The sequence below is a fragment of the Harmonia axyridis genome, chromosome 1 (assembly GCF_914767665.1).
Source record: "Harmonia axyridis chromosome 1, icHarAxyr1.1, whole genome shotgun sequence".
Classification (NCBI taxonomy): Eukaryota; Metazoa; Arthropoda; class Insecta; order Coleoptera; family Coccinellidae; genus Harmonia; species Harmonia axyridis.
In genome coordinates, this window is record NC_059501.1 from 1,630,507 (window position 1) to 1,643,784 (window position 13,278).

General features: G+C 34.4%; 2 protein-coding genes across 2 annotated transcripts in view; one reads left to right on the top strand and one right to left on the bottom strand.

Moving 5' to 3' along the window:
* Positions 1–1,518: 1,518 nt before the first annotated feature.
* Positions 1,519–12,459, bottom strand: LOC123671563 (ubiquitin-conjugating enzyme E2 Q2). Its single transcript, XM_045605477.1, has 6 exons — positions 12,104–12,459; positions 8,860–9,077; positions 7,017–7,227; positions 6,266–6,557; positions 3,957–4,181; positions 1,519–2,881 (listed from the first exon to the last, which is right to left on the bottom strand). Exons 1-6 carry the CDS (start codon positions 12,263–12,265, stop codon positions 2,850–2,852), a joined length of 1,140 nt encoding a protein of 379 aa, XP_045461433.1. The 5' UTR covers positions 12,266–12,459; the 3' UTR covers positions 1,519–2,849.
* A 238-nt stretch (positions 12,460–12,697) lies between these two features.
* The window catches only part of LOC123671562 (CCR4-NOT transcription complex subunit 6-like), an 83,447-nt gene continuing 82,866 nt past the window's right edge, over positions 12,698–13,278 (top strand). Inside the window, exon 1 of the mRNA XM_045605474.1 lies at positions 12,698–12,870. The gene's annotated coding sequence lies outside the window, so the exon portion shown is untranslated. The remainder of the gene's footprint in view (positions 12,871–13,278) is intronic.

Here is a 13,278-nt window from a genome sequence, read left to right on the forward strand (position 1 = left end):
TTTTGGGGAATTCTATGGATGAACTGATGGAAGAAATGGAAATTCAGCGTGAAAAATTCTTCTTGACATCAAATTTTGAAGTTGATCTGAATCAAAATCTTTTTTTGGCGAAAAACTATCCAAGGTTATATTATGATAGTTTTAGAGGGTTTCCAGGTAGTAGATTCCAAATTTGTCATTGATTCTTAACAGGAAAATTTTTCTACACTTTGAAAGCACAGTTTTTACACAACTGGAAAGTCTCAGTTGTGGGGCAGGCATATTCATTTTAGAAGCCTCATATTTATGCCACCAGAGGGCACACCATACTCCTTTTAAATTTTCCCACAAAATCCGGAATAACTCAATTTTGGTGACTCCTAGAGAGGAATTGATTGCAAAAACGGATTCAGCAGAAAATATTCTTCGAAATATCCAATTTTAGAGTTGATCTGAACCAAAAACTTTTTTTGGCGAAAAAATATCCAAGGTTATAGTCTTGGTTTTTCCGAAAAAATCGACCGATCGAATTCAAACATTTTATGATAGTTTTAGAGGGTTTCGGGGTCGTAGAATCCGAATTAGGCATCCATTCTAACCAGAAAAATTATTCTACACCATAAAAGCACAGTTTTCATACAACTGTTGGGGGGCATCTTTTTTCCCATTCACAAGTTTCAGATTTATGCCACCAGAGGGCAGACCAAACCCACTTTAAATTATCTTACAAAACTCGAAATAACTCAATTTTGGGGTATTCTAGGGAGGAACTGATTGCGAATAGGAATTCAGCATACAAAACTCTTCATAATATCAAATTTTGAAGTCGATCTGAATAAAAATTCATTTTGCGAAAATATATTCGAAAAATTGGCTGGAAGACTGCGGTCGATAGCCATTTGATTAACATGATCAATAAATTTAGTTTCTCTCTCTCGCTATTCGAAAAATTTTCCTATTCAATTCAAACATTTCATTATAGTTCCAGAGAGATCTCCTCTTTTAAATTTTGAAGTATATCCGGTCATAAACTCTCTTAGTGGAATTTTTCAAATTGCAATTCCTTCTAGAACTCACTAGTGTCATCTAGGAAGAGTAGCTCGAACCCGTTATTGGTGAGGGGGAAAGTAACACAGGAATCTATACGTATTTGGCCGCGGGAATAATTAGTTCAGTAAAATGGGGGTAGATGGCCTAGGTATAGCCAAATTGCTCACTGATTCAAATTTTTGATTTTTTAAGGAAAAACTGACATAATTCGATTGTTCCTAGTTGTGTATTAGGCCAGAAACATGTTTTCTGCGTTATTTGAGGGGTTTTCAGATCGTAGATGCCGAAGTAGGTATCGATTCCTGGCAGAGAAGTGTTTCTACATAATTATAAATCATAATTTACTTGTGAAATTGGGAATATTTCAGTTTTGAACTATGTTAAAAAAAACTGACTAACTTTTTGAGATTATCTTGTTTTTATTACACCATAACCTGTTTTTTCACTCAAATTTCCCCTTCAAATCAAGACGAAATAAAACAAAACAAATAGTAATATTATTAATTTATTACTTAAACTTAAAACTAAAAAGCACATTTTCACATACTGTTCAAAGTGATACGACAGCAAAAACAATTTAGATTTGTACACAATTCGAAAAATTCTGCTGCCCCAATCAACTAAAACACAACACTAAGTTTAAACTAGAGTAGACGTAGGTATGGAAAACGGCTATTCTAAGAAGGATATTTATCAAAAATCAATCGAACATAATACTAAGAGAAAATTCAATTAATATTAACGATATTAATATTAAGTGAAACATTTGCATGGAGCTTGCTTCTGTAATGAGGGTGATTTTTGTAAAAAAAAAAATGAGAAAAAATGTGTCCACAGCCGAATAATGTCAACTAAAAATGTGTAATTTAGGCTGATCGTTGATGGTTTCTCAATGTTGCAAAATTGTTCGCAAAAACAATGTAGTTATATTTTCAACAGAATCAAAGAGGAAAAACGAAGATAACCAAGTTCATAACACGAAAACGAATAATAAAAAAAGATGTTTTACAAAACCATCACTCGTCCGATTCAATTGCACAAAAAATATTGTTGTTTTTTTCTTTAATCAGTCATAAGTTCCCCCAACTGGCTGGCTTAGTCTATAGGATACAAAATCATCAGTTGCAGAACCATCTTCACCGTCAAAATTACCCACAAATCAAGATTCGCAGTGAAAACGAAAAAAAATTACAAGATCGAGGGCAAGTCTTATAAGTAGTTTAGCTTTTTCCCTGCCATCCTCCACAACATTGATCGACCGAAATCATTCTTCGATTCAGTGCTAAGTCGCAAAACACTTGATTCAAACACACATCCGTAATTGTAAAGAGCGGTAACGTACAAATCCTTTACACGAATTGAACGATTCTTTAGACCCATCATTACAAATATCGAAATTATCGAGATACTATCACAGAATCAAAAAAGAGAAAAAAAAAACAGAGATGTGAGAGAGACAACTTCGAAGAATCAATCAGCCACAATCAGATCAATTAATCAAAAAAAAAAAAAAAAAAGAGAATCCATTCGAATAATTCCTTCAAACGACGAACAAATTGTGAAAAAATAATCTCCTTTGTGAAATTGGGAAACAATTTTACCCAAAAATTTATAGTTTTATATTTCCTGGAAGGTCGACTATTATACCAAAGTTACATTTTGCGCAGAAAAAATGTAGCTCAATTTCGTGAATATTTACAATGGGAAAAAAAGAACTTCTTTCAAAGTAATGAAAAATAGGCACTAAATAAGAACACACTTCGAACAGAAGACCGATGGAGTAGTGGTTTTGCTGATGAATTGGCACGCCGGACATTTCATTAACCGTCTTCTTTTGGTGGGGTGAACCATCCTGAAAAACAAAGAATATATCAAGAAAATAAGGAAAGCACTTGAAGCAGGCGGTATTTAACGGGTGTTTTTTTTCGAGGTATATAACTTTAAGTTGGCATTACTGTTCAAGATGGCGACCGATTTAACAGCTGTCAAATGATTTATTCTCAGTTTGGTTTGGCAATTCATCATGAATAGACTCACGCCTGAACAACGCTCGCAAATAGTGCAATTTCATTTCGAAAATAATGGTTCTGTGCGGAATACGTATCGCGCACTACGCCCATTTTATTTTGTTTAGCGATGAAGCGCACTTCTGGTTGAATGGCTACGTCAACAAACGAAACTGCCGCATTTGAAGTGAAGCTAATCCTCAAGTGTATGCCGAAACACCGTTACATCCAGAAAAACTGACTGTTTGGTGCGCTTTATGAGCTGGTGGAATCATTGGTCCGTACTTCTTCAAAAACGATGATGGCCAGAAGGTTACAGTCAATGGTGATCGGTATAGAGCCATGATTACTAACTTTTTCATTCCTGAATTGAACAACCATGATGTCCAGGAGCTGTGGTTCCAACAAGACGGCGCAACATGTCACACATCTCGTGCCACAATCGATTTATTGAAAGACACGTTTGGTGACCGCCTAATTTCACCTTCTGGACCTGTGAATTGGCCTCCAAGATCTTGTGATTCAACACCGCTAGACTACTTTCTGTGGGGCTATGTAAAGTCATTGGTCTATGCGGATAAGCCACAAACCCTTGACCATTTGGAAGACAACATTCGCCGAGTTATTGCCGATATACGGCTACAAATGCTGGAAAAAGTAATCGAAAATTGGACGTCCAGATTGTACTACATCCGAGCCAGCCGTGGCGGTCATATGCCAGAAATCATATTTAAAATGTAATGCCACAAGATTATCTTGCGGATAAATAAAATTCATGTCAATCGAGTAATCCATCGTTGTTTTATTGCAATTTAAAGTTCTATAGCTCTAAAAAAACACCCTTTACAATTACCCACGGTGAGTCGAAGGAATTTGGGCAAAACAACCGTGCAACATTAAAAAAAAAATTCTGATACATACCGTTCTTTTCGTGGATCTGGACAAGTGATTTGAAACTTTGTTGAGCACGAGCTAAACTGTATTGTCCTTGGGAACAGACTTTGGTGCCGAACTGTATTCTCGCCTTTCCCTTAACTAGTGTAGCCGATATCTGCATGATGACAGCTTCTACAGTGTAAGCACTGGACCATCCTTGCTTTGTGAGTAATTCCATGCATATCGCGCCTCCAACCAACACATACCCTCCTGAAATATCGATCAAACACTTAATTTCAAAAAACAATATAAGTTTCAATAAAATAAAATTTAATTCAGGAATTATTGACATTGAAGAAGTAGGCCTTGAAACTCCAGTCGCAACTTTATTTTTAGTTACTATATATCACTAAAAATTGCTGTGGTTTCATCATAGAAATAAAATATAACCTAGAAATGTATTTGGTAAATTTTCTTAAGTAATTGCACAAGTGCATCAAAATTACCGATAATTTTGCATGACAGCGTGTTGTCATAAAAACTGCACGAGTTCATTTTCATTTTTGGAGAAAGAAGACCCCTCCACCTTCAGTGTCAGGCACTTTCTCCAAAAATGAAAATGACCAAATGCAGTTTATCAAAGAAAACACGCCGGAATGCGAAATTATCCGGTCATTTTGATGCACGAGTGTAATTCGGGGGAATATTTCCCGAATAAACTGTTGCATTACTTGTCAAACTGATTTAGAATGGAATTGCCATAGATTCGAACTGTGTAAGATGCATAGAAACTATGCATCTATGAACAGAACAATTATCGCAGTGCTGTTTCGCTTCCTACAATGCAATTATCGTAAGTAATTGCACAAGTGCATCAAAATTACCGATAATTTTGCATGACAGCGTGTTGTCATAAAAACTGCATGAGTTCATTTTCATTTTTGGAGAAAGAGCCCGACACCGAAGGTGGAGGGCTCTTTCTCCAAAAATGAAAATGACCGAATGCAGTTTTTCAAAGAAAACACGCTGGAATGCGAAATTATCCGGTAATTTTGATGCACGAGTGTAATTCGGGGGAATATTTCCCGAAAAAACTGTTACATTACCTGTCAAACTGATTTAGAATGGAATTGTCATAGATTCGAACTGTGTAAGATGCATAGAAACTAAGCATCTATGAACAGAACAATTATCGCAGTGCAGTTTCGCTTCCTACAATGCAATTATCGCTGTAATTTTCGATAATTGTTCTCCAGATACATAGAATTTTTGACAGGAGGGAAATATTCGCTGTAATTTTCGATAATTGTTCTCCATATACATAGAATTTTTGACAGGAGGGAAATATTCAATATAATGCATCTTCCGTCAATGACATTTTCAGTACCAACATGAATTCTGCAGATCAAAATATTACTGAATGAGTCATTACCAACTTATTTTCCGCAGCTACCGAGGATGTCAATAATTCCTGAACAAACTATATATTTGTTTTATTTTATTTGTTTGATAATGAATTTTCATTAAATAGGCACCAAAACTATTAAATAAATAAGTTTTAATATTCAAGAGAAGAAAAAATTAATGTAGTTTCTTTTTTGGAAACCTACTTCAAATGTGGATTTTGATTTTTATGATTTTTATTGTTTTTGAAATTTCTTTTTGAAAATTGACAACTTAACGCTTTTTGGCATGACGATTGCCAATTTGTTCTCTAATTTAACATTGTTAATTGAGGGTGCTAGTTACACTTGGTTGGGTTTAGTAAACCAAAGCAAGACAACGGTTATTTGATATTAATAAATCTTTACGAAAGAGAATCGTAAAGTGGCCATTTTGAACATTCACTCAGAATGTTTTTATATATTTCTTTTTTAATTGGTTGTTGTTACACATTTAGAGAATAAAATTTTTTATGAAACTAGATTTCATTGAACTTTTTAAAAGCAAATAAGCATTCGAGTTATATAAATCCAAAAAGAGAAACTTTTTTGTAGAATTCAACACTTTTCAATATTTTTTTATTATTTTTTTCAGACAACGAAAAATTTGCTTCAATTTCCTAAACACAACCAAATAGAACTAGTGCCCCCATAGGTATGCTAAATTAAACCCTAAATTTTCATTCCTCATACCAAAAAATAAAAAAATGGACAATTTTCAAGATATCCTAAAAACAAAAAACTATAGCAAACATCAAAAGCCATTTTTAAATTATAAACACTCGGTATTTCTCAAACTAACAATATTTGTATAAAGCGTGTTGAACATAATCTTCATAATTTGAGGTTAGAATCTGCAATTCAGAGATAGGACATGCCTAATGTCCATATATATTTTAGAAATTTCCTTACCAGATATAACCGGGTGCACAACTCTGACAAACGGTGGCTCGAATGGGTAAGTATCTTTGAACATCATATTGAGCAAGATGAAGTCTTTCCCCTCCTTCTCCTTCAGTATGTTCAGATCGTGGCTAAGGGGACTGTCCGGATCTACTGCCATCAGGCGTATGTTCCATTCATACAACGAGTCGTTGACCAACTCGATTTGGTACATTTTGTTCTTGAACGAGTTAGATCTATATATATCCCTGAGTTCTTTCATTAGCCTATCAGTCGCTTGCACAGAACCAGAAACAGATCCCTGAAAATGTTCATCTCAATGAGCCAAACGGTTTCCCATACAAAATTATCCAGAGAAGCTGGAAAATGTTTCTCCATCTAGTGAAAAAAAGACGTTCGATGACACTAAACTACTGGCTACAAGGGTGGTGCTGAACGGCCAATTCAATAGGGGAGTTTGAAGGTTCTTCCAGTTCACAAAGAAATTTTGAGGTTATCTCAACCACAGATATATGACAACCGAGATTATAACTTTATGGTTGAGGTGATCCTCTAGGTTAGGTCGACCTCTATACATACGCTCTTATTTTGAAGCCATTGTGTTGTTTGATAAAAAAGAAGAGTGCTATTATTTCGATTTTGTTGCATTTTTGAAATCTTCAAACCTAACCTGATTGAATTGGCCGCGAACAAGTTGTTATTTGGAAAACTACAAGTTGGGTGGTTAAGTGAAGTACAGCAACAACAACTGATCACTCACCTTAAGGTAATCTTGTCTTTGATTTTGTCTCAAACGTTCTAACATCGCAAGATGTTCAACGTTCATTTCGTCCACTTTGGGTCTGCTTTCTTCCATTTCCATGGCGAGATCTTCATCTTCATCGCTGCTTTCAGCATCACTGTCCAATACTTCACCGTCAGCCTCACTGTCCAAGCCTTCGTCTTCCATAGTCTCCACACCGCTGCTTATTCTGCAAAAAGGAATGTTTGGTTAGATACAAGACGATGTTATCATAACTCTGGACAGAGAGTAATATAATTGATAAAATAGTATATGGTTTTAATGGAGGTAAAAATGGTACTTTCTGAATAGTAGCGCTACTGAATTTTTGACAATTGAGTTGATCCGCAAAAAGTGCTCCTCTTAAAAAACACAATTATTCTCACAAACAACATTCTCGAAAACATTCCAGCACAGCTTGTAAATTTAAAATAAGAAGGAAAATTACATTTCTGTGGTCACTAGTTCTGTGGATGTTCAAAGTTTAACAATTAAACAAGATAATTGTCAAAATATTTCTGTGAATTCATATGTCATTTCAACCTCAACTTTTTCTAACATGTCTGAAATACTGGTGTGTTCACTGATTAGATTTTGTTCAAGAAAATTATTCCTTCCTTAAGGTGGCGTTATACAATGAATTGACAATACCATTAAAATCCAAGAAGGCTGGTCCCTTAAAGAATACCCACTTTAAGCTCAAGATTTTTCAAGAGTAAGTGAGGACACTAGTGTTTTAGACAGCTTAACTTTTTTTGTAGGCTCAAGTCCATAGATAAAAGTGAAGATAGTGAAACCAAACTCCATAAATGTAAAATCGGCTTTTTTTTTGGAAAATATGTTGTGATCTGTCGAATGTGCTCAAGTATTATACATTTTGTCAATAAAGTACCGGGAGTAGCAAAAATATTGCTTCGAAATACAAAAAGCTTAAAAAATCCGAACATTTCATTCCTTTTGACACGCATTGAGAAACGAACTGGGTTGAGTGAACTTACGATGACGTCAATTTGAAGTAAACACATGTTTCATTTACATTTTCGCTGTTTTTCGTGGATTTGCCGAGACAATTTCTACAATGAAATATGCTAGTTATTTTGAAATTCTGAAGAGATACAAAGAATTAACCAATTAACGGCATCATTTCAACATATTCATTTGTTCTGTCAAAAGTGTTTATTGTTGATTTAACCTCAAAACGACATTGACAGAAATCTTGAGGGTTTTCAAGTGTAGTGGCAACACCAGTGTTTTAGACATCTAAGCCGCGGGTAAACTGGAAAAATCTGCTGACAGGTGCTGTCATACAGTTTTCCATCTAGAAAATAATTGTAATACAAAATTGAGCATTTGCGATTGGTGGATATTAAGACGAGGGAAATAGCAATGCTAAATCACCCCCTGAAGTCTGTCGTACTTATTCACTAACACCATGTATATACAAAAAAAAAAGCTTGTACAAAATAATAATGAAGATATGTTTAATAAGTTTTATACTTATATCAAAACGATCTCACAAAACGGTAGAATCATTACTGAAACTGAAACAAACGCTTTAGTTTGTTTCTATTCTTTATTAAGCAGTTTATGCACTTGACTGTTTATACTTCCAAATGACGTCACCGGGACAACCTTGGGTAAATTGAATTTTGTCACAAATCGACAAAAGCCTCTAACCTTCAGTGCTTCTCTGGAATGTTTTCAATGAACAAAACTCTCTCCAACCTCTAAAAGGTATGCATTTCAACGTCTTTGTCTATCCAACACAAAAGGTGTGCATTTCAACGTCTTTTTATCTATCTAGAAGGCCTGTAAATCTTACCCGTCCTCCGTAGATTGAGCCGGCGGATTGAGCAGTCTTACTAAGTCGGGATGTGTTGGAACAGAGTGCAGCCTACATAGCTCCCTGAGTAGGATGGATACCTGGTGGATGACGTGATTGTCCAAGCCCTGCGTGTGGCTCAGTAACTGGACCGCGTTTGTGATGTTTGTATCTTCCGAGTCTGCGAACCATACTGGTGGAACCGCAGGGTAGGTTTCCTAGAACGCAAAAGGGTCTATTTATACAACAATTTCGCTTTGAGAATAGTGTTTTGAGTAACAAGAACGGTAGGCAATTTTTTGACGATATTGTTTACTCATATACAGGCTGAAAATTTGCATATTGGGGTTTGAGACATTGATCTTCTTTCTCCCTAAAATATTTTCAGTTCTTTACAACTTCCAGTTATACCGGAAACAGACTACTACTTCCTTATTTCGAATGGCACACCCAGTATATTATTGCATCATTAGATAGCTTTTTTGAAGGCAATTTCGGCAATATGTCATACCTTGGGTAAAAACTCAACGGTTTATGAGTTATTGGAATTCTTATAAAAAAAATGGTGGCGATGAGAACTCGCATTTTTTTAAATATTTCAGCAGAAAGAACTTTGTTCGAATTTTTTTTTTCTTTTTCGATACCGCAAATACGTAGTATTTTATGATTGTTTGCGGCTTGGACCAAAAATGTACAGGGTGTTTATAAGAGGATCATGAACTTGGACAACTCAAATTCTTCAAAACTCAAGAATTTTAAATCAGAACCTATATTTTTTATTATTTCAGTCGATTCTACATACAAAAATAGTGGGGGTTACTTAAGCAAACCCTTTACCTAAAATTAATACTTTAAGAGTTATCGAGGAAGAACTTTAAATAAGGAAAAACCGCTTTTTATAACTGTGTGGAATAGTCTGCGATTTCCGAAAAACACAGAAAGAAACTAAAATTCGATGTTTCCATAACTAAATTTGACATATCAAGAATTGTAATGAATTATTCGTAATTGAAAATTGCATTGGTTTATGGATTTCTCAACAATCCCAACGAAAAATTAATCAAAATTCATGAAATGTAAAATTTAGTTATCCAAACATCGAATTTTAGTTTCTTTCTGTGTTTTCCGGAAGTAACAGACAGTTATTAACACAGTTATAAATAGCGGTTTTTCCTCATTTAAAGTTCTTCCTCGATAACTCTTGAATTATTCATTTTAGGTAAAGGGTTTGCTTAAGTAACCCCCACTATTTTTGTACGTAGAATCGACTGAAGTAATAAAAAATATAGGTTCTAATCTGAAAATCTTGAGTTTTGATAAATTTAAGTTGTCCAAGTTCATGATCCTTTTATGAACACTCTGTATATTTTTGGTCCAAGGCGCAAACCAAAAGGAAAAAAGTCTAAAGGTGTTAAATCCCAAGATCTTGGTGGCCTCTTCGAGAAATTACACGGCCAGGAAACTTTTCTCGCAAAGATTGTTTGGTTGCTTGTGTGGCACGTAGCGCCGTCTTGTTAAAATAAATGTCGTCCACATCAATATCTTCCAATCCCGCCCATAAAAAATCTTAATCATAATTCAACTTCCAAGATCGACGATGCTTTTGCCATTATGAGCGTTTTCAAGATAGATAATGCCATCCCAAATGAAATAAAGGCCTGTGATACTCTCGTATCTTTCAAGGAAAACCTTTTGGAATCTGTGATTTTGTTTATTTATGTATTTGTTTTCATATTTTGTAGTCTTTTACTTGTATAAACTATAATAGATCAAATTCTCTTTTATTATTATATATTAACGTGTTATTTATTGTAAATTGTAAAACAATTGTATTGTGAATATTTGGATTTTCCTATTTATCAATAAACTTACTTATTCTTTTAGGAAATAGAAGATTGCATGAGTTTCGAAATCTATCATCTGGCCTATCGTTATTGTGTGTTATAGGCAGTTCTTAACGTTTTTGATGCTTATACCGTTTTTTGTACGATCCCTTTGTTTTTTCCCGGATTTGATTATTTTAATTTCGACCCACTTACTGAAATACAAACCGTGACTTTCATACGGGGTGTTCGTTTCTATTTCACATCTATTTCATTTCAAGTCTTTCTGCTTGGAGTGTTTTTGATTAGTAGCTACACTCTCAGCTATCCTCATGACCAACTTCATTACATCTATTTGCAACGATTTTTATTCTAGAGATAGTTGCATTGTAAAAAGAAAACAATAGATGGTAAATTATGTGGATGACTAGAGTAAGCTGATTAAAAGTGGTTTCAACCAAATCGATAACCCAAAAATTAACCTAGTCATTTATCCTTAATTTTTTTACATAATTTCGGTTTGTGGCCGATAAAGCCATCTCTTGCCAAAGTTTAAAAAGGATACGTACATTCAGATCGTCACGTAGATTATAATTGATTATACAACGGTCAAAAAAACTATCAGTAATTTGAGTAGGTACATCAACCATGAACCAGCTGTATATGCGTCATTAAAAAAACTTCTATTTTGAAATCACAATTGCAAAAATTTATTCAGAAAAATTCCCTGCCGAAACTTCTTCGGAAATAAAAATATAATAGTGGTGACTTAAACAGGACAATATAGTAGGTGGAAGGTCACTCAAATAACTGTAAATGCGTCCTTTATGGTTGCATCCAAAGGTATTCCGCACAGGTAATGAAAGGGTTTTGGAAAGAATCATAACAATCCCCCACAAGAAGAAAAGAAAGTTACAAATTTCATTCAGAAATAACTGTTAATTATAAGGTTCGGTTTTTCATTACTTGAAAAGTGAAACTATCCACCTAGATTAAATTTTGGAGTGACTTGGGAAGTGAAACCGATTCACGGTTACCAACCAATTTGATAAATGGGGCTACCCAAAAGCGGCTACAAGATTTGGGGAAAGTTTCAATCGAGGTCAATAACAACAATAATAAATTACAAAATAAACAAACTACTCATGGAATGACTTCCTCGTACTTTCTTTTCCATCATTTCAACAGAATAATTACGAAAGATGGAAATGTCCAGAATACAATATCGGGAAATTCATGTAATTGACAAGCTCAGCTGTTTAGGAAAACAAAAGATGGGAATACATATGTTAAATGTCAAAAGAAAAATCAAAATGGACAGCCTTTGTTATCAATAATATATATATTGACTTTCCACAAAGGACAAGATAGACCTTTTAGGAAGATATTTATAGTGCAGGTCATAAGAATAAGGCACTTACCGTTATGTTAGCATGAATCTCATACTTTTTACCGTTCCTCCCTATAAATCTACAACTCAACTCGTCAACACTCGCGGTTATTATCTGAAATCGTTCATGAGTCTTAGGAAATATTGATTCTAATGTCCTAATTTCTTGTTTAAGTGTATTTAAACACGCCATATGGCCACTAAGGAAAAGTTTGTTTAAATATTATGATTCTCCGATGAACTACTGCATGAATACTAGCACTGTGTATAAAAATTATTATTTTGTTCACTCCCTAAAGACCAATATGGCCACTTTTGATAGGACGTTCCGTCTTTGCAGCAAGCGCTCGCACCGCGTATGCTAGTTTTCGACCCAGACTTGAATTAACACTTGACAACTTCTTCCTCTTATTCGATTCTCTGGTTGGGTTCCGCATGAAATTTTAACTTTCATAATACACGATTCAATTCAAATTCAAGGGAAAAACCACAATTTTAACAATTTTTTCTTGATCAGCCTCCTCAATTTCGTTATCTTTATGAAGTTATATATTCGATTTTTTATCACGAATTACTATATTTGACGTTTCGATTTTTTATGGTTACAATTTCGTTTCATCTATCTGTCATCAAAGTGGTCAAGTCAAAACATAAAGCGCCGTTCTAATCCAATGCTTATGCAGGCTTTGAGTATTCTTATCGGAAAATTATTTCAGAGAGAGTAAACAATCAAAAATCTGCGTAAAGTGACTTAAACTGATTTTTTCCTTATCTCACCAATCAAGGGGGTAGATGAAGGTAACAAAAATATTGCCTTTTTTTAGACTATCTGTCGAAAGTGTCAATTATTGGCTTTGCATGAATGATCTTCACATTATTCATATTTTGATTATAATTTTGAAATTGTTGACTGAAGGAAGATACTTCCATTTGTATATCAGTAGTACATATTTGAAATTCCATAATATCCACATTTTTCATATGATGCTATTGTTTATATCTCGGTCAGGGAGACAGTATGTTCAGTTTTTAGATAGAGATTTTCACGAGAAATTCAACGATTGTATAGTTTTTCAAGTAAATAATTCATATTAGTCGATATATTACTTTTCAATCAGCTTCCAATTATTCATAGGTGATCTAAATCCATCTTCTGAATTTAAGATCAATGAAAATCCATTCCTATGGTGAAAGTTTCTGAAAGAT

What these genes read in the sequence shown, in the direction of transcription:
- LOC123671563 (XM_045605477.1), bottom strand. Translation starts at nt 12,265, where the DNA reads ATGGCGTGTTTAAATACACTTAAACAAGAAATTAGGACATTAGAATCA. An exon ending in TGTGCACCCGGTTATATCTG is followed by an intron (nt 4,182 to 6,265) that starts GTAAGGAAATTT and finishes TCGATATTTCAG; the next exon opens with GAGGGTATGTGTTGGTTGGA. An exon ending in CCAGATCCACGAAAAGAACG is followed by an intron (nt 2,882 to 3,956) that starts GTATGTATCAGA and finishes TTTGTTTTTCAG; the next exon opens with GATGGTTCACCCCACCAAAA.